At 56.8% G+C, this 23,198-nt stretch overlaps 2 protein-coding genes across 22 annotated transcripts in view; both read left to right on the top strand.

Moving 5' to 3' along the window:
• PASK (PAS domain containing serine/threonine kinase) overlaps positions 1-19,982 on the top strand; it is a 34,367-nt gene extending 14,385 nt beyond the window's left edge. For 6 of the 10 annotated variants that reach the window (XM_032480727.1, XM_032480726.1, XM_032480729.1 and 3 more), the window contains 12 exons: positions 1,168-1,704; positions 2,846-3,014; positions 4,713-4,839; positions 4,983-5,665; positions 6,573-6,865; positions 7,298-7,471; positions 10,809-10,934; positions 11,021-11,155; positions 14,273-14,472; positions 17,144-17,277; positions 18,715-18,861; positions 19,406-19,982. In XM_032480727.1, the coding sequence (XP_032336618.1) occupies positions 1,168-1,704; positions 2,846-3,014; positions 4,713-4,839; positions 4,983-5,665; positions 6,573-6,865; positions 7,298-7,471; positions 10,809-10,934; positions 11,021-11,155; positions 14,273-14,472; positions 17,144-17,277; positions 18,715-18,861; positions 19,406-19,512 (2,832 nt within the window). In that variant the 3' untranslated portion in view covers positions 19,513-19,982. Of the gene's footprint in view, positions 1-1,167; positions 1,705-2,845; positions 3,015-4,712; positions 4,840-4,982; positions 5,666-6,572; positions 6,866-7,297; positions 7,472-8,074; positions 8,100-10,808; positions 10,935-11,020; positions 11,156-14,272; positions 14,473-17,143; positions 17,278-18,714; positions 18,862-19,405 lie in introns of those variants that run through there. The other 4 variants (XM_032480725.1, XM_032480731.1, XM_032480733.1 and 1 more) reach the window with 4 other exon arrangements.
• Positions 19,983-22,508: 2,526 nt separating this feature from the next.
• MTERF4 (mitochondrial transcription termination factor 4) overlaps positions 22,509-23,198 on the top strand; it is a 76,501-nt gene continuing 75,811 nt past the window's right edge. For 11 of the 12 annotated variants that reach the window (XM_032480746.1, XM_032480745.1, XM_032480743.1 and 8 more), the window contains exon 1: positions 22,509-22,846. In XM_032480746.1, the coding sequence (XP_032336637.1) occupies positions 22,826-22,846 (21 nt within the window). In that variant the 5' untranslated portion in view covers positions 22,509-22,825. The remainder of the gene's footprint in view (positions 22,847-23,198) is intronic. The other variant, XM_032480741.1, reaches the window with a different exon arrangement.

Below are 23,198 nucleotides of genomic sequence, written 5' to 3'. Positions count from 1 at the left end.
GTCTGTTCACTGAGAATTGTGGGGGCCGTGAGGAGCAGGGAGAGTTGGCGGCTGGCAGGTCTCCGCACAGGCAGGCTGCTGTCAAATACAGGAGGGTCGGTCGGCAGCTCTGGGGGCAGTGGAGCCTGGGGCTGGAGGTTCTGTCATCAGCTGGATCCTCCCAGTTCCCAGGTTCCCTGTTTTCCAACTAGTGTGCAGCCTTCACACGAGTGATCACACTGCTGTGAAGTCACCCCCGACGACCTGCAGGGTCAGACTGATGGTCAGTTTTTGGCTAAAGTTGGCTTTGCTGCTGCAAGAAATAGGAGACTCTTTGAGGACATCTGTGGGCACTCCCTGGCTCTCCCACTGGCCTTAGGCTGAGAGCTGTATGCTCTGAGCTGGTCCTTCGGTATTTTCAAGCTTTTGAGCTCGGAAGCCTCTCTCCCTACCCCCTTGTTCTCTTTATGTCCTTTTTGCCATCCAAACCCCTAGCTGCTTGGGCCCCAAAGCTGTGGGTGCATCAGTTGGTATGACCACTTTAGAGGACTTGTTTGGCAGCATCTGCTGACTCTGAACATAAGCAAACTTCAGGCCCACCCTAGGCATGCATCCAAAGGAGGTGTGCACCAGACAGGCCGTGTAAGCGTGTTCCCAGCAGCCCTAGCTGGAACCACCTGACGCCCCAGCAGCAGACAGAGACAGACACTTCCTCTCATTCCTCCCAGGGCTCACTGGGCCTCAGGTCCCAGCCTGCACGCTTGCTGCAGGGAGCCTGGGGTCAGGGCGCAGTGCTGGTGTGGTGGGAGCTACCCCACGTTCAGGCCACACCTACGACACAGGCCCCTGCAGACCCTGTGTCTTTGGGTGGGCCCTTAAGAAAGGGGCAGGCAGGATTGGGTGAAGGGCGTGGACACACAGCCTGGTGTGCCTCCCTCCAGTCCAGGGTTGCTCGGGAAACTGGAGACACTCCAGGTCTTTAGAGCAGAGAAGCATGGTGCAAGGACTTGGCTTCACGGGCGGAGGTGGAGCTGAGGAGGCTGGGGTGGGGGATGGACAGACCACCCAGAGGTCAGCAGCCACGAGAACCACTGCCCCCACGCTGGAGGAGAGGGCAGGGTGGGGGGCTGGGGCTCCCGTGGTCCAGGCTGAGAGCTGGGAGGCACTCGCTGACACTCCTCCCTGCAGGGTCGGCACAGAAGACAGCCCGGTCCTGGAGTGTTTCCTGATGGCCCTGTGTGTGCTGTCCTCAGGCCGTCCTGGAGTGGGGCCCAGCCACGGCTCCTGGTCGGGGCTCTACGCCCCTGGGGGCAAAGAGGGTCACGGGGAGATGGAGGAGGGGGAGCAGTGTGGAGAGCTGGGTGCTCTGGGGGCACAGGGGGTAAACTTAGATCTGAAGCTGTGAAGCCTCAAAACTCGGGCCAGAGAGGCACTGTGGTCAGCTCAGCGCACGTCCTCTTTCAGAACCTCAAAATTCAGAGGTCTGTCGGGAGAGCCAGGGATGGCACCACCTTCCCCCTGAGCCTGAAGCTAAAGTCGGAGCCCAGCAGTGAGGACACAGATGACAGCACGGCGGCCCCCGCCGGGGGCTACTCCGCGTCCGTCTGGGTGTTCTCCACCATCAGTGGGCTCATCACGCTCCTGCCGGACGGGACCATCTACGGCATCAACCGCAGCTTTGCACTCACGCTGTTTGGTTACGGGGAGGCCGCGCTCCTGGGCAAGGTGGGGGCCGGGTCACCCAGGGCCGGGCCGCCCCATCACAGCCGCACTCCTGCCTCTCCTGGCCCAGCTCCCGGCTTTGCCCTGGGACCGCGGGCCCAGCGAGGGTCTCCTGCTCAGGACCCCACTCCTCCCCCTGTGCCTGCCTCTCTGGACCCCACAGTGGGGGACCACCTCCAGAGCCCCTGGTGCCGTGCCCACGCCCTCCGGGAGAGGGAGGGAGCACTCACCTCAAAGCCTGTCCAAAGCAAGCAGGGTCTGGTCTGAGCTACTGGCCCAGGGTGCGCGTCACAGCTGTGGGGTCTACTCCGCACCCCTGGGCTGGGCTTGTCCATACCTCCTCCTCCGAGCGACTAGGGGCCGTTGTGGGTCAGGCCAAGCATGGTGTTTCTGTAAACTTCTTCCTTGGATTGGGCTGGGTTCTGAGGGCGGCCTCGGAGTGCCCTTCCTTGAGTGTCCCCAGCAGCCCTCCCTGGGGGGGCACGGGCCCCCCCTTGATGGGGTAATGCGGCAGGGAGAAGCTGCCATGTGGTGCGGCGTTCTTGACACTCAAGTGGCCCCCACCCTCTCCCCTCGCTCGGCTGGCCGGGCACCTCGATGTGGGTTCAGGTCCCGCACTGCCCACGGCTTTTCACCTAGTGCCCTGCTCCCCACAGGCCGTGTCCCCTCTGGTCACTGCTGTGGACCCTGCACCCCATATGGCCGGCCAGGGCTTCAGCCTCTTTAGAGGCCCCCCAGACTGGCCCGCCTCTGTTCTCTAATAGAAATACTAAGAAGCAAGTAAGCTGAATTTTAATTAAATTATGTCAACCGTAGTTCAGTTGAAGTTAATGAAAACGCAGTTAGGGTAATTTCTGGACAAGGGCTTCCCTGGGGAAGAACGCTGGGGGCCTGGGTCCTGTCAGGGAGTGTGTGGACCTAGTTCCCGGGTGTGCTCAGACAAAGGGAAACAACTTAGGATTTCCAAGTTGCGTGTCAGAGGGGCTCAGGCCTGCCGAGAGGAGTTTGACCTGGGATCTGTCCTAACCTCATCCAGAGACTTGGTCATGTCATTTCCCTTCTCTGCCTAGAAGGGACGGTGGGGTGGTCCTGTGGGTCAGTGAGGAGTCTCTCCAGGTTCAGAAATGTCGCTTCTGTTTTCTAGAATATCACTTTCCTGATTCCTGGTTTCTACCGCTGCATGGACCTTGCCTATGGCAGTTCCTTACCACTGCTGGACCTGGCTGACTGCCCAGACACTGGCACCCAGAGTGGGCCTGGAGGGACGACTGGGGATGCCCAGGAGGGCTGGAGCCCTGCCGGTGCAGCCGAGGGTGAGACCTGGCCTCCTCCTCCCGGTGTACCTGCGGCCGCCCAGCCCCACCAGCCCCCAGCCTCCATGGGAGATGGGCTGGAGCTCGGGGGTGTGGGCATGATTGCGTGGGTTTGGTGTTCCTGTTGCTCGTGGGCCTTCAGTGTTCCCAGGGTGGGATGCTTGTGTGTGGGTCTTGCCCCCGTATTAGCACAGAGGGGAGGATGCACTCCCCCAGGTAAGTCACCGCTCCTGCGTCGAGGACGCCAGCAGCTGAGTGGTGTCGTCTTTTGTGAGGAAATCTGTGTAGCTTTATGTAGCTTAAGACAGCGTTGATGTAGCATGGCAGACTCATCCCCGAGTTAAGTAGTCCTGGCAGGGTTTTGTCTATTTAGTTATGTTTATTCCCAGTGCTTTCAACTTAACATTTAAAGTCATCCCGACAAATGCCCGAGAGCCACTTTGTGAGCGGGTGGGCGCGGTGCACGTCCCGGCGGGGCCCGGAGCAGAGTGCAGCTGAAGCTCTGCACACCAGTGCCCTGAGGCCTCCCTTCCCTTGAGGAGGAGTGGGGGAGCCCCCCAGGCTGTCACCTGAGGGCAGGACCGTGGAAAAGACACAGTTACTGCAAGGGTGTGACTGTACCGTGTCCCACTGGGGAGTCAGCATTTATGGTCAGCTTTCCAGCTTCCCGCGGTGGGGAAGCTCAGCTCTTGTCCCTCAGCGTCCTCTTGGGGCGTTAGGAGCTGGATTGTGGCACCGTGTTCTGAAGGGTTAAAGGGCGCTTTGTATGCTGCTGACTCTCTTTGAATGACCACTTTGCTTAGCACGGGGCTTCCTTCCTTGTATCTGGGTTTTTCTGTCTGTAAAAACCCTCCTTTTCAAGTTTTTCTTGTCTGTCACTGATTATATTCCCGTTCCTCTTTTCCAGAATTCCAAATTCTTCCTGGTGTGTGTGTGTAATACATGTTCTTTGTAGAAAACAGAGGGGGTTTTCACAAAGGTTCTGCCCCTCATTGTCTCCTCAGGGTGGGGTCATGGCGTGTTTGTGGGTGCAGGGTGTAGCCTGCCTGCTGCCATCAGCCAGGGGCTGGGTTCTGAGAGCCTCCCTACTCCTGGTGCTATCTCCTGAGGGCAGTCCCCCTCCGCTGACCCGTGTGCCTGTGGTGCTGGGCCCTGTGGGCAGACAGCAGCTGAGGGGAGGCAGGGGACACAGAATCGTGGGTGTGAGGTGTAGGAGGGGACCCGTGCTTCAGGGGGAAAGCAGAGCTGGGGAGGGTGTGCAGACTCAGCTCCGTGGGCCGGAAGGAGGCAGGGGCAGCGTTCTGGATGAGGGAGCGGAGCCAGGTGTGGCTGGGAGGCAGCGGCCCCGGGGGAGGAGCAGCCGTCTGGCCCAGGACCTTCGGTTTTCGCCTGGAGTCAGGGCGGGACTCTGGGGACTGTCGGCAGATGAGGGACACGTCTGACTCCACGTCTGACTCCACGGTTGGTGGGTGGTGCCAGCTGAGTGTGGGGCCCACGATGGAGCAGGGATAGCCCAGGACCAGGTGTCTGTGGTGGGGCCAGGGGAGGTCGCTCTGACACCTGCTGTGGATGCGGGGCCGGAGGCATGTCTGAGATCAGGTGAGGTCTCCTCTCATGCCTGCTCAGGAGCCTTGGGGAGAGGAGATGGTTTGCAGCGGGTGTGCTGGCAGGTGGAAGACTGTTTTCTGTTGTTGCTAGATCCGAGGGCGGACACTGAGACCCTGAAGCTGGTGGAGAGCCCCGGCAGCCACCCCAGGGCTCAGGCCCACTCCGATGCTGGAGGCCGCCTCCCCTCCTCGCTGCAGACAACGAGGCCCGGGCTGGGGTAAGTCCTGTGGGAGGTGCAGGTGCACCAAAGGGGAAGTGGGGAGGGGGAGGTGCACCTGGAAGCGGTCCGTGCTCAGCGAGGACAGTGGTGACAGAGTTGGCAACCCAAAATAACATTCATTTACTTGTATGGCTTCTGAGGTCAGGAATCCGGGCGCAGCCTAGTGAGACTGAAGTCAAGCTGTTGTCCTTGTGTGACCTGGGAGGCACAGCCCTGTGTGGTGGCCGCTCGGGCAGCTCCTCGGCCTGCTACGCCCGAGCCACAGACCTCCCGGGCGTCCTGGAGGCCCCGGAGGCTGACGAGAATTCCTTCTCCTGGAACCTCAAGGAGCTCTTTCTCAGCGAACAGACAGAGCGCACCTCCTTGAGCTGTTCCTGTGCTACATCTGAGCCCGGGTGGACACCCTCCCGTTCGCTGGTGGGCTCTGACGTGGATGTGGGCATCTTGCATGGGCCGAGGTCAGATGTTCTGGACGATAGGGAGCTGCTACTGCTGACCGGCACCTATTTCCATCTCGGTGAAGGCTGGCACTTCCGTGAGAGCTGCTTGGGCCTCGGTGGGACAGGACCATCTAAGACCTGCTTGGTGTCCTCTGAGCACTGTGAAGTGAGTGGCAGAGAGAGCCCAGGCTGCGTCCCTCCTGTGTCGGGAGCCAGCTCTGAGGACACATGCCCATTAGAGGAGCCCAGGCTGACCCTCCAGGTCACCTCCACGCCCGTGAGCAGGGACGGCTCAGTGATGCTCGGGGCCGCCAGCCTGCAGCCTGAGATCCAGGAGGGCACCTACGTGGGGAGCTGCTACCACCAGGACGGCTCAGAGCTGAGTACGTGTCGGGGGTGTGTCCCTTCTCCCTAGAGCACAGCAGTGGGTGGGAGCTGGTGTCTGAGAGGGCTTCACCCCAGGAATAGTTTGGGCAGAAGTGATATATTGTGGGGAATAAAGGACCTGAAATTACAGTTTACCTCTTGAAAGTTAGGATCACAGTGCATGTGCTGGGAGTGGGCAGCCTGAGCAAGGTGCCAGCCCCTCCATGCCTTGCAGCAGGGGCCGGGCTCCCGTTGGCCAGGACCTCAGCGGCCACACCAGGAGGGGCTCAGTGGTGGGTCTTCACGTGCTGCCAAGGTCCAGGCTGCTCCGAGTCCGCAGCATCCCCAGTCTGGAGGGCTGTGATCGGGCCCCATCACTAGTCCCCACTCTGGGTGCTGTGATTGGGGCCGGGCACCCAGCCCTTTACTTTCCCAGTTTCCCAGCAGGTGCATGTGTTCCAGCCAGTTGTTTCCTCATTGCTGATTTCACGGTGTTGATTACCAGGGCTTTCCCCTGAATGTAAAATACTTACATAAGTAATACGTGTTATTTGCGGAAATATTATAAAATACAAGCAAAAAGAAGAAAATGAAATCATCTGTAAACCCCTTTGCCAGAAAAAAGATAAGCATGTTTGTGTTATCGGAGGCTGTGTAAAAACGCACCCACGTGTGTGGAACTCCAGGAGCGTTCCGGGTCAGCTTGTGCAGTTAAGTGGCACGTGCTCTGTGGGCCACAGTCTGCACGCGTGTGTGTGGCCTCCCTGGGGCGGACTCCTCTGTGCAGGGCGTTGGGTGCAGGTTTTCCAGGCTTGTCCGAGTTGGCAGCTGGTTGCAGTTCTCTCCCTTGGCCTTGGCTGGGCTGCTGGTCCCACTCCCAGCAGAGGGGGTACTGCTGCCAGCCTCAGCCTTTGCCCTCTCCAGGCTTGGGTGCCTCTGCCCCTGCCCCGGGCCCTCTGCGTGGGCTCTGTGCTGCCCTGGGGCTTTTTCATCGGCAAACGGCTGGTGAAACCAGTGGGAGTGTCCGTTCTCCCTCAGGTGTGCAGTTTGAAGTGAAGCGGGTGGCGCTCCAGGGCTCGGCGGCCCTGTTCTGCTGCTGGCTGGTGAAAGACCTCCTGCACGGCCGGGACTCGGCCCCGCGGGCCCGCCCGCGCCCGGCCAGCCTGCCCGGCTCCGCCCACACCCCAGGGGAGCTGCCCGGATCCTGCCCCGGGGAGGTTGGTATCTGCCAGTCAGCCCGCGCCCCGGTATCCGCCTTCTGTGCAGAAAATGCCTCCCAGTTAGCCTCTCTCTCTCCATTTCCTCTGGGATGGGAAGGGGGTCTATCTGTGGCTTTTCACAGTGCCTTCTAACAGCCTTCTAAGAATTAAACCACACGGAGGGTTTTAGATCTGCATGTGCCCCCTGTGCAGCATGGGGCCCAGGGCTGTGCCAGGATGGACTGGCGTGTCGAGGCCCCTGGTGGGCCCTGTGGAGAGCGGGTCTCAGGCTGGGGACTCTGGGCACAGGCGGGGCCTGAGGGGCCGCGCAGGGCATGTGTGCTGCTGTCCCTGCAGGCGGGTGCACAGCTGCTGGGGCCACTCACCCGCCTGCTGCAGTCCCTGCTCCTTCAGTGCGTTTCATGTGGTCCCTCAGACCTGCTTTTGCAGCCGCAGGTGCTTGGAATCAGACCTTGGTTTGAGGAGCTCCCCAAGGCTGTGGAGCTGGAGGGGCTGGCAGCCTGCGAGGGCGCCTACTCCCGCAAGTACAGCACGCTCAGCCCGGTCGGCAGCGGGGCCTTTGGCTTTGTGTGGACGGCAGTGGACAAGGAGGCGAACAAGGAGGTACTAGGCTCCCAGCGGGGTTGGGGTCTGCATCCTGGGGGGCAGGCTCCCTGGCCGCGCACACCACCCCTGGCCACCCTGCTTGGTGGGCTTTGTCCCTTGTCCTGTAACACACCAGGGCCGGCGTCCTGTGGGCTTCAGATCGAGACCCGCAGGGCTCTGTCCTCGGCCTCAGGTTGCGGCTATTCTGACACACTCCTCTTCCAAGTCAGCCTTAGACCTGCTGCCTCTCCCTCCCAGATCCTGCTGGGGTTAGTTGTAGTTGCTCGGGCATTTTCTGATTTGGGGGAACTGGCACGCCTGTCCCTGCAAACCCTGTGGACCCCCCAAGGGTCCCCATGCCTGGCCTGCTGACTCCTGGGAGGGCCAGCGTGGGACCCGTTCACCATGGTGTTTTTCAGTCACTTCTGGAATTTACCAAAGCTGCAGGCTTGAGTTGATACACCATGCATCTGTATCAAGGCCTTACTGGTTTTACTAATTTTTCAGTGGATCCTTCTGATTTGCTAGACAGCAACCCCTCTGCTGAGAATGACAGTTATGTTTTCCGTTAATTACGTCTCATTGCTTTTCTTTTCCTTCTCTGCTGTCACCTGGGCTCAGACCCACAGAGCCGTGCCCGCAACAGGTAGGCTCCCCGACCGCCTGCTGGCCCACGTCAGTCCCGGCGGCTCCTCCTATTTCTTGATGGAGACCTTTTGTTTGAGAAGCTCTCATTTTATTTTCTGCTCACTAAAATTTTTTTTTAAAGAATGAGTGTTACGCTCTGTCAAACACCTTTTCCATGTTGGTCGAAATGCTTGCATCTCATTTCCTTTATTAACAAAATGGATGTCATCAATCAGCTTGCATTCACAGGATCCATCCTTCTCTGTGTTGTAACATTCTTTCAATGCGTTGTTGAATTTTATTTTGGGGGGGGGTTAATTTATATTTATACGTAAGTTTTCTTTCTTTTTTCCTGTCCGTTAGGTGGGCTGCAGAGCCAGCAGCATTGGCGGCGTGTAAGGGCCTGTGCGGTGCTGTCTGCACTCTTCTCTGCGGCAACTTGAGTTCCCTGCTGTCCTCACTCTTGTATTCGCTCCCTCTTCTCTTTGCTTGACTTACTGAAGAATTGTCTATTTTATTCATCGAATATTTGTTTTGTTTTAATTTCCCTTCTCATACTTTCTGTGAGTTAATTTTGCTATTTTTCTAGCTTATCGGATTGAATGTGTTATTTTTAAAGCTGTCACTTAATGATAAAAGCTTGTGCAGTGTTCATTTTCTGAGGGCACTTGGCCGCCTTCTGGAGGTGTCACGTGTCTTGCTGCTCTGGGTGTCACGTGTTCCTGCTGCCATTGCTGTTAATCTGGGCAGGTCTTCCCACTCGTGGTTTGGGTCAGGAGTCCGATAGGCCGTTGGGTTTGTTTAGAGCGTTACCCCAGGGAAGAGGACAGCCCCCCCAGAACTCCCTTTCAGGAACCTGGGGTGTCAGTTTGAATATTCTGGGGCCTACAAATCATTAAGTTAAGCAGCCAACCAAAAAGTCAACTTCTAAGCAGGTTCTCGTTCTTGGGACGATGGATTTGGGGGGTGTTGCCATCTTAACAGCGTCAGTTCTTCCATCCCAGAGCACGGACGTCTGTCCATTTGTTCGCGTCTGCAGCTCTTCACAGTGCTGTAGTCTTCAGCGTGGAGTCCTGTCCTGCCTTGTTGGCGCTCTGTCTTCACACCCAGTGTCTTCTCTTTCCTGTGGGGTTTTCACGTGCTGGGATGAAGGGCGCACGGGCATTCTACTTTGGACCCTGGCGTGTGTTGAGTGTGTTTCCCCGTGCATTTCATGGTGGTGGGCCCTTGTCTCTCAGAGCTTTTTGGACCCCGTGTCTGTTGTCGTCTGCCATTATTCTGAATTGAATTTTGCTGCTAGCAACCTGATTTTTTTTCTTTCTGCTTTCTAAAAAATCTTTGGCATTCAGCAATTTCACCAGGATGTATTTCCGTGTGTGCTCTTTGCTCTTGCTCGACACACTGTGAGACTTTGATCTGGGTGTTTAGCGCTATTCTGTCCTTTTGTTCTGTTCATTCTTTCCCCTGAAGCTCATCCTGGGCACGTGGAGGCGGGGGCTGCCTTCCTGGCCTCCTCCCTCAGCCCCGCGGGTGGGCGGGCAGCTCGCTTCAGGCACGCGGACTTGAGCTCGGGCGTCCGCACTGCACTCAGCCTGGCCCTGTCATCCTGCCGGCCGTGGTTCCTTGGGGCTTCAGCCCTGACGCCACCCCGTCCTCCTGCCTTCCCTCACGGCTCTCACCTGACCGGTCCAATGGCAGTGACCCTGCCCTCAAGGGCTCTTCAGTTTGTCCACTTGTCTCCACTCACATGCTGGCACCCAGCCGCCCCCTTTTCCTCCTGATTATTGGGAGGACATGTGGATGTTGCAGGAGCCCCTGAACCCGTCTTCTGCTCCTGCCCTGGCCCTCGTGCTGCCTCTCACCCCTCAGGCCGCCTGCCCCAGGCCGAGGCTGTGCCTCAGAACCTTTCCTTCCTTTACTCTGCCCGAAGTGCCCTCCTCCTCAGGGAGCCCTCCTGGCCCCATGATCCCTACCTCCCCGGCCTCATCTTCTTCGTGGCCCTCCCTCTCCCTGACCCACAGGGCATCCTGGGCATCATCTGTCTCCTAGCTCCGTGAGGGCGGGGGTTTCGGTCGTCCAGTTTGGGATCTCTTGCTGAGGTGGAGAGTAGGCCTGATCTAAGGTCACTGCTCACCCCCCCGACCCCTGCACTCCCCTGGCAGCAGGTGTTCTGAGGGGCAGGGTTACCATTCAGTGACTTGTAGGCTCGCTTCCTTTATCGATGGTGTCTTTTCCCCCCGTCCTCCCTTAACTGACTGGCACTCGTCCCGGTAACACCGTCTTCCCATGTGTCTCATGTCCGCCAGGCTCGCTGAGCTCTCTGATTAGTGCTCAGAATCAGCGTGAGTTAGTTCTTGTTTCTTTTCTCTAGTTTTCAGGCCTCTTATTTCATTTTCTTGGCCTGACGTCCACTAGTCGGTTAGGAAATCAGGGTGGAATGGGGAATGGGGAAATCAGGGGCCGCGGCCCCACCATCCTTCCTGTCCGTCCACTTGACAGAAATGGCAGGTCTGCTCTAGCCTCTGGTCAGCGGCCGGTGTTCCTCCCTGCTTCCCGCTGCTGTGTGGGTCGCGACTAGGTTTCCTCTTGCACGTCCCTGGGGCCCGGCAGGGGTGGGAGCGGGGGCAGGTCACGTGGTGGTTCTGTCCACCACTGAAGCAGCCGGTTCACAGGACACGGGGGGATGGTGGGAATGGCTGTGCCTACTCCCTCTCTTCTTTCCTTGTAGGTTGTGGTGAAGTTTATTAAGAAGGAGAAGGTTTTGGAGGACTGTTGGGTCGAGGACCCCAAACTTGGGAGGGTTACTTTGGAGATCGCCATTCTGTCCAGGGTGGAGCACGCCAACATCATCAAGGTGGACAGCTTGCTCACGTGTGGGTTCTCCAGCGTGCGGTCCTGGGCGGTCTTGGCATGGCCAGACCCAGCTGTGTCTCTTTCCAGGTGTTGGATGTATTTGAGAACCAAGGGTTTTTTCAGCTGGTGATGGAGAAGCACGGCTCCGGCCTGGACCTCTTTGCCTTCATCGACCGCCATCCCAGCCTGGACGAACCCCTGGCAAGCTACATCTTCCGACAGGTGAGAGCCGGCTCTAGCCGGCCGGGGAGGGTGGGCCAGGGCTGCCTGGTCCCGGAGGCCGCAGGGATCGGTACATGCTCACTCCTCTCTGTGAGCCGGTCTGGCCTTCAGGTTTTGTTGAGGGAGATATATTTTGAGGAGAGAATTCTGTGGCTGAAGTAGAAAAAGTGAGGTTGGAGGGAAGAAGGAGGCCAGATACCACCTTGGCATGGCCGGGGACGGATGTGTGATGATTGAAGTTTGTTTGTTTCCATATAATGTCCACAGCAATCTTGAAAATGAACGAACAGGCTCTCATACTGGGCTTTGAGACTGTGCATTTGATCTGAGTCCTGTCCCCCACTGGGAAATCATTGCTGATTTTGCAGCAGAGATCATTATAGGACCAGCGTTATAAGGCTGTTAGAATTAAGTCAGAGGTGACCCCAGGGCCCTTGTCCGGCATGCTATCCAGCACATAGTCAGTGCTTAATTAACAGGGGCGGCTCAGTTAATTAATCAGCAAAGAGATTCTGGGAGTCTCAGCTGACAGTGAGTACTCGTCTTGGTCTCTTTTGTGTCTGTTCATGTCTCATCTTAGTCCACTTACTATTTCATCAGCAACTAGAAAAGTGTCCTGCGAGAGAGAAATTGGGTGGTGGGGGACAGTAATTCTTGTTTCCGTTTTAAGAACGTGATGGTTCCATTCTAGACTATTCCTAGCTCCCGGACAAAATGTGAGACACCTGGAAGGGGTTGGCACTTTTTTTCTGGGAGCTGACTTGATTTCTAATGACAGCTTCCAAAAATGGACATTTCTTCCTCAAAGCTGTAAACTTCCTGAAGTTACTGGATTCCTGAAATTAAATTTGTGAGGCACGTGCTTGTAAGTTTTGGGCACCATGGTTCTGCCCAAACATCACCTCTCCCTCTTCCTACGGTGGAAGACTGCACGTGCATCCACTTTATTTCATGGCAGAGATTTGTCTCTGAAATCTCCGTGGCAAACAGCGTCTAATGACATGACCTTAGGAGCCACTTGTTAAAAGCTGCTGACGTAGGTGATCGTAGTGTTCAATACTTTGTAATTTTCTCGAGAAGTATCAATAGCCCCTTTGTGAATCTGTATAACGTGTAACGTGTTGCTATATGTAACCATGGATTCACAGTTTCGTGGAACTACATGAGTGCATATAAACGTAACACGCACAGTGCCGGTGTTCAGTGTTGTGCCCCTCAGCTCCAAATCCAGGGGTCTGCCCAGCAAACGGCACCGGGGTCAGGGCAAGGGGGCTGCAGGGACAGCAGCTTCTCTTCCGGATCAGGTTCTGATGCTCTTTGCGTCTAGTAAACCTCGAAGAAACGCCCATGTTTACAGTGACGTGTGGTTTCTGTTTCCTGACTGGAGCCGGACGTGTACTTGTGCATGTGTGTCTGTGTGTGTACACGTGTGCAACCACACCTCTGCACACGTGTCTGTGCACACGCGAGTGTACAAGTGCACGTGCACATACCCACGTGTCTGTGAGGATGCAGGCATGTCTGTATGTGCATATGTGCATATAAATGCACATTTACCTGTTCATTTGAAGTTAACTCAGCTTTGTTTACCTGACACGAACTACTGCTTCTGACTCAGAGACACTCGTCCATAAATGCAGAGTCGTCTCTGATGAACTCAGTGGCCGCCTGGCGCCTGTGGAGTCTGTCGATTGGCCCGGCTGGTGTCCATAGTGCAAATGCAGTCAGAGCTTGACCGAGTCTTGCTCATTCTTAACAGAGACGCTGCTCTTGTTGCCGTCTTTCACCACCTGTGCCGGGCAGGCACACGGCGGTGTGCTCGGTGTGTTCTGGTAGCTTCCCCTTTCACAGTGGACGCTAGCACACTTGGCTTGTTGATGTGAAGCCATTTCCCTGTGGAGTGACTTTAAGTCCATGTTGTTGAGGATCCCGCACATGCTGGGGAGAGCTTGGCTGGCACCCAGTGCTGGTCTTTGAGAAGCTGCCAGAGTCTTTAATAGGGGTTTGGAGACGTGGCTTCTGCTCCTAGCTCCACTTGAAGTTGCCACATGAACTCCAGGCAAATCACCTTCCTCCCTGTGAACCAAAGGTGGCGGACTCAGGCCTTCTCTAGGACCCCTCCCGCTTAATGCCCAACACACACGCATTAAAGTGCCCACAGTGTGTCTGTGGCTTCTACTGTGTGTGGTCTGTCTTTCCTCCCAAGACAGTCATCCTGTGTGTCACACGGGGCGTGAATGTCTGCTGGGGCGGTCTCCTTGGTAGCAGCAGACATAACTTAAATTCATGGGCTTCTCTGGGGCGTCAGTGAAAGGGCACAAAGCTTCAGTGATGCAGGATAAATAGGTCTTCGCGATCTGCCGCACAGCACGGTCTGTATGGTATCCTTAAACAGTTGCCAAGAGGGTAGACTGTCCATTAAGCGTCTGTGGGGCTGCACCCCACAGGCCTGCAAGGCCTGGACTCACCCAGCTTCAAGCCCAGAGCCAGTGACAGAGACATCAGTGGTTGAGTGGATGGGGGTGCTTACACGTCTGAAGCAAGGTCCTGGAGCGACATCCCAGCCTGTGCAGCAGACGGCGCGCGGGACATGGTGACCGGCTTCGCTCCGGGGGGGAGGGGCAGGTTACCAGTTACAGGGGGAACTGGCGCCAGGTTGGCTCATCAGTTACCAGGGAAACCAGCAGAGGGGCAGGCCCCTCGCTGCCCCTTTGATAAACTGTCTGGTGGAGATGTTCTGATCTGAAGACTGGGGTGGGGGCATGTGTGCAGGCCGGTCGGTCCAGAGGGTCAGTGGTTGAGCAGGGGGTGTGCAGAGAGCAGGAGGCCTGCCCCCAGTGACCTTGTCATGATAGTAACGGTGAATAGAGACTGAAGGGAAGAGTCACATATTGGTGTTGCTGCCTGGTAGCCATGCGGCTGTGGGGAGCATGCCCGGGACTGCTCTGCCTCCTGCTTGGGTGGTGTCTGCAGCAGCCGGGGCCTCTCCTGTCACCCATGTGCTGAGTTAGAGAACTTTCTTTTTCTTTGTTGTTGTTTTTCCTTGTTAATCCTTAATTGAATAGCCTGTTTTACTCGAGTTGCTTTTAAAAAGCCCCTGGGGCCTCCGGGTTTCAGCTGGTGTCAGCGGTGGGCTACCTGCACTCGCAGAGCGTCCTCCACCGGGATATCAAGGACGAGAATGTCGTCATCGCTGAGGACTTCTCCATCAAGCTCATAGACTTCGGCTCGGCCGCCTACCTGGACACGGGCAGGCTCTTCTACACCTTCTGTGGGACCATCGAGTACTGCGCACCCGAGGTTCTCCTGGGAAACCCGTATGTACCGCACTGCAGCCTGTCTCCCCTGCCCTCGGGGCCCTGCGATCGCTTGGACTGTAGGTGGAAAGATGGTCTCCGTTTGTGTCTCTTGGTGACGGATGAGGGTGCTGGGTGATAAAGTATGTTTTGGAGAACAAGTGGGCAGGCAGGCTGGCAAAGGAAGACTGACTGTTCAGGGGAGGCTGGGTGGTGGACACAGGGGTCCGTTGTATTGTGTTCTTAGCTTCTATGTTTGGGGTTTTATATAATTAAAAGTTAAGAGAAAGATAAAAGAGTCCCCAAACTTGGTCATCTTCAAGTAAGTGAAGAGGATTTTTTTCCATTGGTTTATTTATTTTGATGACAGAAATAATAATCTGTTCAGATAAAATGTTGTTGGGCGGGCCATACCAGGGCCCAGCTCGGGGCCTGGTTGAGAAGCCCGCAAGCTGCAGGGTCCCGGCCTGGGTAGGGCCTGGTCTCAGGGCACGTGGGAGGGACAGGACGCTGATTGCTGCTCAGCTGCTGCTGGGCCTCAGTTTCTCAGCGTGTCCTGCTACGCATGTGGGGGTTTCTGTCTTGTCTGCATATAAACCAAGTGAAGTGGACTTCAGTCAGGTCCAGACAGAGGTATTTCCCAGTGTCCCCTACACCTACTTTAGAGAGGTGGTGTTGGGGTGTCTCTCCAGGAGGCCTGTGGTTAGAGAGGCTCCAGAGCGTCGTGTTGGCCTTCACCGCCTGTCGCCGCAGCCTCTGTGCTGCAGCCTCTGGTCCTGTTCCCGAGTGACAGGGGCCACCCAGACGGACCGGCATTTAAACCCCAGCAGTCCGAGTCTGGAGTGTGGGCTTGTAGTCGCTGCTGCCTCCAGGCCATGCCTCAGGCTCACGAGAAACCCTGCAGCAGCAGTGTGAGATGCTACCAGGGGCCTTGGTCATGGTGTCTGCTCAAACCATGCTTCATTTCCAAGGCAGGATATTCGCGCTGAGTTCCCTGAAAGCCCTCTGCCTAGCCCAGCCCACTGCACGCCGGGTGGGCCCCTGTGAGCAGAGTGCCCGGGCATTTTGTCCACAGCAGGGTGTGGAGGGAGCACAAAATAAGCCTTTTCCCTCATTTCTGTGGGTGTCCGGAGCCAGCAGACGGTAGGAAGTTGTGGGGGGTGTAGTCTAGGAAGAGCCTCGGAGTTTCTTTTCAGATAAAACTTGGTTGCCTTGACACTTCAGCTAGTGTCCTATGGCGGCTGTCAGGTCATTGGTGTTGGAGGTGGACTGCGTGTCCCCTGTCCACAGCCTGTCTGCACCCCCAGCCCGGGCAGTGAAGCCCCGCGGGGAGCGCTGGGTGGGGCGCTTCTGCACGTGGAGGCTCAGCCTCGTGCTGCTCAGCGCCGCCGCCCGGCTGTCCCCCTTCCTTGCCAGCCCCTCTTCCTCCACTAGACTTTGGTTCTCCATCGTTTTCAATCCCACCCCATCCTTGGGCCGAGTCCTCCCTCTTCATTTTCACAGCCTTCTGCTCTGGGGGCGGCACATCTGGCCACCGCCTCTTTATAAATAGGTTTCTCCTGGCCCCCGGCCACGCCCGGGCTCACGTGGGGTCGTGGAGGCAGAGGTGTGGCCTGTGGCCTGAGGGAGTTACTGTTTGGTCGTTATAGCAAGAGCTCACTGACCGCTGTTCTCTTCCACTGGGCTTTTGTCTTTAACCTAAAAAACTCTTGAAATCTTTCTGCAGAGCAGAAATGACACAACACAAAAACTGTCGAAGCTGATTTTCTTGCTCCAGCACCCCGTTGCTGGCGTGAGGTCTGTCCTTGTGGCCCTGGCCCCTCTTCTCTCTCGGGGCCCAGCCCTCCCCAGACTGAGATCGCCAGGCTCTCTGTGGCCCCTGGAGGGCAGAGGTCGTCGTGCTGACTCTCTTCTCACTGATTCCTCTCAGCCACTAAAGTGGTGTCTAAGTGTGTGGTCTGGCAAGAGGATGCTGCTCCCGCATCTCCAGGCTGGGCCACCCCGCGCTCTGGACCCAAGCGGCCCACCTGTGGGGCAGCCCAGGGCTCCCGTGCCCGCCCAGCAGTAGGCTCGCCTCTTCTGCATGAAGTGGGGGTGATGCCCCCCTGCCGGTTTGCTGTGAGGCCCAGGGCTGAGCCATGTGGAGCCTGGCCAGTGCCCAGTAGACAGCAGCCGGGAGGTGGGTGCGGACCCCGAGGCAGTGCACCAGGGGCGATGCCTCCCCAGCCGCCCCGCTCCCTCCCTCCATGCCTGCCCTCTTGCTCCATTCTCTTTCTGCTGCTGTTGCCTCACCAAGCCCTTGAGGGTGTCTCCCCATGATCACCCTCCACACCCTTCTGAAGGGCACCCGCCCTGCCCTGAAGCCACCTGGTGAGCTGAGCTCCTGAGGGCCTGGCACTCGCCCGCTCTCCCAGGTCCTCTCTCCACCTCCTCCAGGAAGCCCCCCAGGGGGACATGCTCTGCGTGCCTTGTGCACTGTCTTCTGACTTCTGTCAGCGCCTGCCTGCGTGTGGGGCTTTGCTTTCCCTCTCCTGCCTCGGTGCCTGGCTGTGGGCGGACACACAGGCTCCTGAGGACGTGGGCAAGGATGCAGCCCTTCTCGCTGGGAGCTGCCCTCAGGTGACCTGTGGGGTCTGGGGCTCATAAGCGGGGCTGGTCCGCACCCCCGAGTGCTTCCTCTCCCTCCTCGCAGTTACAAGGGGCCGGAGCTGGAGATGTGGTCCATGGGCGTCACGCTATACACGCTGATCTTTGAGGAGAACCCCTTCTGCGAGCTGGAGGAGACCATGGAGGCTGCCATCAACCCCCCGTACCTGGTGTCAGAAGGTGAGCTCGGGCCGGGCAGCGGGTGGACGGCCGCAGTGTTGCTCTTACGCCCTGCCTTCCGGAGCAGCACCCCTTCGTCCATGCTGGTGACTGGCGCCCTCTCTCTTCCATTCCTGTCAGACTCTGATCCACCATGAGAATAACCTGGATGTGATTTAAAACCTTACGACACACCTTTAATTTAGGGGAGTCTCTCCCTTTGGACCATAGGGGCCCCCTTCTGAGGGACAGACATGAAACGTGGCCGTGCCAGTGACTAAGATCACCTTCAGGGAGGGGGGTGATGGATGGACTTGACCCCCAGCCGCTCCTGTGGAAGCCTGGCGGGCTAGCACCTCAAGCCCTGTGAGCTGGCTCCCTGCGGGGCCATGACTGGCGGTTTGCATCTGCGGTGAGGACCAAGCCGGAAGGCAGGCCTGGAGTGGGCCCCTCATGACTTGCCCCTGGAGGAACGCCAGGGAGTTGGCCAGGAGTAGGGTAGGATGCTGGACCCCAGGGCCCCGAGGTCTCCTGGTCTCCATGTCCTGTGATTCCAGAGTAGTCACTTACCATCATGAGCAGTGAGGAGACAAGCCTGTGCCTTGGGTTCTTGGTTTAGGTTAGAAGCCTGTGTCTCAGTCTGTGCAGGCTGCCACGACAGGACACCACAGCCTGCGGGCTTACACCACAGACATCGGCAGCTGCCTTTTCTGTGTCCTCACATGGTAGACAGAGGGAGCAAGCTCTCTGGTGTCTCTTCTGATAAGGGCACTGAAGCAGTTGTGGGGGCCCCACCCTCAGGACCACACCCAGCTCTAATCGCCCCCAAGGGCCCCACCTTCTAATACCAGCACATTGTGAGTTTCGGGATCAGAGGACACAGTTCAGTCCAGAGCAGCCTAGATTTGGAGAGCTTTGCTAACCTTCTGGGTTTCTGTGGTCCCGTGGCTCTGGCAGCCCACCATTCCTCCCAGAGAGACCGTTCCTCCCAGACTGGCTGTTCCTCGCACTCGCTTACCAGGCTCCCAGGACACTCACTCAGAACAGTGAGGCTCGGAGTGGCCCTGGCTGAGGTGACACCCATACTGTTAAAGGAAACAGGACCCGAGTCCAGACTCAAAGCTGGGGGCTCTTCCCAGAGCTCGTGCTTCCTTCCTGTGGAGACGGGCTGGGCCTCTCCTGTCATGTGATCCCCGTGTCAGCAGCTGTGCACAGCGAGCCCCGCAGAGCAGGCTGAGGCCAGGAACCCCCCACACTGGTGTAGTGAGTGAGGTGGGATCTTGAGCTCCAAGCTGGAGCGCTCTTTAGGAAAAGGGTTCCAGCGCCCCCTCCTGCCCAGTGAGGCGCTCGTTGGGGAGACCCAGGGCCTGCAGTTTTGACGTGCGCTCCACTTGCCCCAGCCTGGACCCACCTTCAGTCTTGTGGCCACATGCATAGGCTGGGTCTTTATGTCCCCAGATCTCATGAACCTCATGTCGGGGCTGCTGCAGCCTGTCCCCGAGCAGCGCACCACCTTGGAGAAGCTGGCCGCAGACCCCTGGGTGACGCAGCCCGTGAACCTTGCTGAGTACACCTGGGATGAGGTGTGTCGAGTGAACAAGCCAGGTGAGAGGCGAGGGCCTCGCACCCCAGGCTGCTTCCTGGGTGTGGGGAGGAGGGCGAGGCTCCCTCCATGCTGTCCTGGACATGAGTGTCAGGGCCTAGAGCTGGCTTGTGACCTGTGAAACAAATTCCAGAGGCCCCTCAACACCACCAGGGTCCTTGGAGGGTGGGTGAAGGTCTGTGGGAGCCCCCGACAAGGAGTAACCTGGAGAAGGGGTTGGGGGCTGGGGGCAGAGGGTTTGAGAAGTGCAGCTGCCATGGTCTGAGCTGGCTGAAGGGGCTGGTGAGGCCGCAGACAACGAGGGCGATGGTTGGGGGATGCGGGGGCCCACGGCTGGGCAGCAGCAGCCCAGGGTGTCCATCCCCGCTGCTCGGAGTGGGCAGACGAGGCTACTGTTGGTGGCTCTGGGCGTGGAATCTGCAGTGGGGTCCGAGAAGCCCGGAGCACTGCCGGCCGCGTCCCCCTGATGTCTTCTGCTCTTAGGAGTTCTTCCAGAGAAAACCAGAGTGCTTTAGCACATGACCTGGTGTGTTGTTCTTTGTCTAGAGAGCAGAATTCTGTCCACTGTGGGTCTTGAGATGGAGGCCAGGAGCCCGCGCAGCGGTTCGGGCCCAGAGCTGCACAGAGCCCCGTGCACCAGGGCAGGCCCCTGATCGCCAGGCGGACCCCGCTTCCTGCCGCACCGCGTCAGTCAGTTAGGAAGTCCTACTATTTTCAGCTCCTTCTGTTCAGAGAAAGTGAGTTCTCAACAATTAGGCTCAGTTCACCTTCTAAAAACTCATATGCAAGCTTGATAAATGTTAGAACAAAAGCTAGTATTATATTAGGTTTATAAAATAGACCTGGAATTAATTTTTTTATGACCTTGAAAAAACTTCTAATTTTTAATTGAGTTTTGTACTGTCAAAGGGCTTTTAATTTGTGAACTTCCAAAAGGCATAAAAGAAGTTTTTAATTCTCTTTCTACTTTGGTGTATATGTGCCTATGTTTTTGTTTCCTTTGACTCAGTATTGTAGAACTGGTTAGCCAAATGACCAGACTGTTTCATTAATTTATTTCCTTGAACGTTGTCCAGATTAAAGGAATTTTGCTAGTAAACAGCAGTGACTTGGACCACATGAATTCTTCTGCAGTGCTGGGATGGAAAGCGCTCTGTGTCTTTATTTTTCCTTTGTGCACCTCCCCTCCTCCCCCTACCCCACACACAGCTGGAGAGAGGTTCAACCTTGGTCAGTCTGGGGGTCCCTCCTGTGGGTGGGCCCAGGGCTCTGCAGCTTGTTCAGCTTAAGGAGACAGAAGGGTCTGGGGTTTCGGGCATTTCCTGTCTCCCGTGCATAGCTCGCCAGGGCCGGCCCACCATCTGTCTAGGCTCTGCTGTCCACCCACGACTCCCTCCCAGAAGCCCCAAGCCAGCCCAGGCCCGCCTTGGCAGCCATGTAGGGTGTCCAGCCCTGACTGCCCCCCACTCTTGCTCAGGCCCAAGTGCTCTTGTACTCAGATACTCCTCCTGTCTGGGCTCCAGTTCCGCCCTCCTGAAGCAGGATCAGCGAGCTCAAGCACATGAAAGCCAGTGCTCTGTTCTGTGCTGTGTTGGAGGGGAGGGAGTGGTTAGCGGTGGAAGGGAAACCTTTCATTGTTTTCCTGCTGAAATAGCAGGAAGAAAACAAAACCCAGAATGAACCCCCACACCTTTTCCCACATGTCATCACCTTCTGCAGGTTCCCAGGCTTTGGCACCGAGCTCCTGCAAGATGCCCAGGGGCCAGGCTGCCTCTGCTACGACCTGTGCTGTTTTCTAGTGTTCATTTAGGAAGCATTAAACTGTCTAAATATTTTAGAATGCTCGGAGAACAGTTGATTTTATTCTCAACTACTTGGGTACAGGATATCACCACCCCCTTACTTTAGGAAGTGCTGCGAAGTTTCCCTGCTGTCTCGAGAGACCGTTCCTCCGTCCGTCAGGGACAGCAAAGGCAGGGCTTTGGAAAGTGTATTTTTTAAAATGTGTAGTAGGAAGTTAGTGATATTGTCTGTTCAGAATCAAATGAGTTTTCTGACGTTCTAAGAACTCTTCAAGAGTGGAAAACAAACAAACGTTTTTCTTAGTAGTGTTCATGATGTTTGTAACACATTAGAAGTTACAGAATTTTTTTCAGTCAGGTGTGCAATGTGCTGAAAATGCAAATCCTAGGTCTCCAAGAATTGTTACTTCTTTATAAGAAAAAATAATTAAAACTTATCTGACCTGATGGTGGTAGAAGGTCTGATACTTTGAGAGTATTCTTTGTAGAAAGAATCCAGATAGAAAAAATTTAAGGCTAAGGATGACAGATTTTCCTTTCCGTGTTCCAAGTGTGATTCCAGAGAGCAAAGTTTTCATAGGGCTCTGAAGATGCTGGTGGCTTTTTAGAGTAATCCCTGTGTCCCTGCCACTCCTATTTCTAGAGCTGGATACCTGTTTAGGTTCTGTGATTCCTTCCAGGGAGTAGGGGTGGCACACGAGATTTTCTTAGACTTCGGGTGTAAAAGCATTCACATAATTTGTTTTGAGGTACTGACAGCTGGATGTTTTAAGAAGAAAATTAGAGTGAAAAACCCAAACAACAAAACCAATTCTTTGGTTCCACACAGTTTACAACCTTCCTTTTCTTTGATATAATTCTTTGGTAAAAAAAAAAAAAAATACACTTTAGCACCCCATCCAGTGCCTGGCACAGGGCAGGTATTATATAAATTGTATCCGTGCAAGAATCAAGTCCTTTTTCTCAGCTCAGAAACAAGTAGATAAAACAAGAAGAGATCTTTACAAATTAAGGTTTGGGTTTACGAGTGATGGAATTTAGGCAGCTTTTTATTCTTTTTCACCACCATCCCCTTTTGAAAGATGTCTAGGCTCTGTATCTGAACTATTACACAAATCTAGATGCAAAATTTAAGAATGAATACAACCACTGGATTTCATCCCAAGAGGAAACCAGACTCCTGAGTTGGGAGGACTTCTGGAGTTCTTCTGGATAGTTTAAACACTTCTAGAGCGTAAGAGACAGACAGAGACCCCCCTCAGTCTTGTTAATCAGTTTTAGAAACAGACCCGATTGATGTAAAAGGGTGTTTATTTGGGTTTGTTAGGACTGCAGCCCGGGAGACACTGATTCAAGAAGCGCTTGAATTATGTTCTGCTGGATGACAAAATGTGGCAAGTTTATAAGGCAAAAACTGTAAGGCCGCTGTTCATTAGATGAGTTGTTCATCAGGAATTAAAACTGGAGCTGGCAAGAAGTAAGGGTGCTGGTTAAGTAAGGACTGGTTGGGGTCTGAAACGGCGCATGGTTACAAGGGGTGGACTTCGAGACCACCAGGTTGCAGCTGGCAGGTGGCCGCGCCTTGGGTCCAGTACAGATCACAGGAAGTTCAAGGTCTCAGTGCAGAGGCTGAGACCAGGTCCTCAAAGGCCACTGGACTGTATTTTCTATGCCCGGACCGATTATTCCGTTGTAGTTTCAGTTTGTCATCAATATTCATGTTGCATACAGACCTTCACACAAAATCTGAAGTAACTATCTGGACGGGCTCCATTTTACTCAGATGCCCTGTCCCTCCGAGTGAAGCTGCTGTGGGAGGAGCTCGCCTTCTGCGGTGAAGTTGCTGTCGAACCGGGGAGCGCCGGCCTCCTCCAAGGCTGGAGTCCACCCCGCCGCTGCTCCCGGCCAGGAGCTCCAGAGAGCAGGGAAGCCGGGCAGCGCAGGCACCAAGCAGAGGAGCCGCGGCCTCGGGCCCCCGGGGCGAGGGGGCAGCGGCAGGCTGCGGCGCGAGGCCCCGGGCAACCGACCCACGTCGGCCCCGTGCGGAGGCGGGCGGTGCGGAACGCGCTTCCCGCGCACTCACGCCGGCGAGGGGGAGGCCGGAAGCGGCGGACCGGGAGAGCCCCGCTTCCGGCGTCAGAGGCGGGGCCGCCGACTCGGCGCCATGGCGGTCGTCGGTCGGCAGGTGAGGTGGCGCCGCGCGCCAGGGCCCCTCGCCGGTCGCAGAGGCAGCTTCCCACCCGAGCCTCCACCACCTGGTGCCGCAGCCGGGCCGGCGGCGCGCTCTGCTCCGTCAGTGCGGCGTTAGCCCGCTTGCCCCGCCGCGCGCTGGGCGCAGCCCCGGGTGGAAGCGGCGGAGGGAGCGGCTGCGGCAGGGCCAGGGCCGCACGGGGCGCCGCGAGCCGCGAGCGGGTGGGCTTGGCTGACCGAGGGCGCTGCGACGGCGGACGGGGCTGGGAGGGGCTGGGCACGGGACGCGAAGGGTGCTGCGAGCCTGGGCGCGGGGCGCCCGGCCTGGTACGCGCCGGCCCGCGTCT

The sequence above is a fragment of the Camelus ferus genome, chromosome 5, assembly GCF_009834535.1.
Source record: "Camelus ferus isolate YT-003-E chromosome 5, BCGSAC_Cfer_1.0, whole genome shotgun sequence".
In the NCBI taxonomy this organism is placed as follows: domain Eukaryota; kingdom Metazoa; phylum Chordata; class Mammalia; order Artiodactyla; family Camelidae; genus Camelus; species Camelus ferus.
This window is presented reverse-complemented; position numbering and strand designations above follow the sequence as displayed.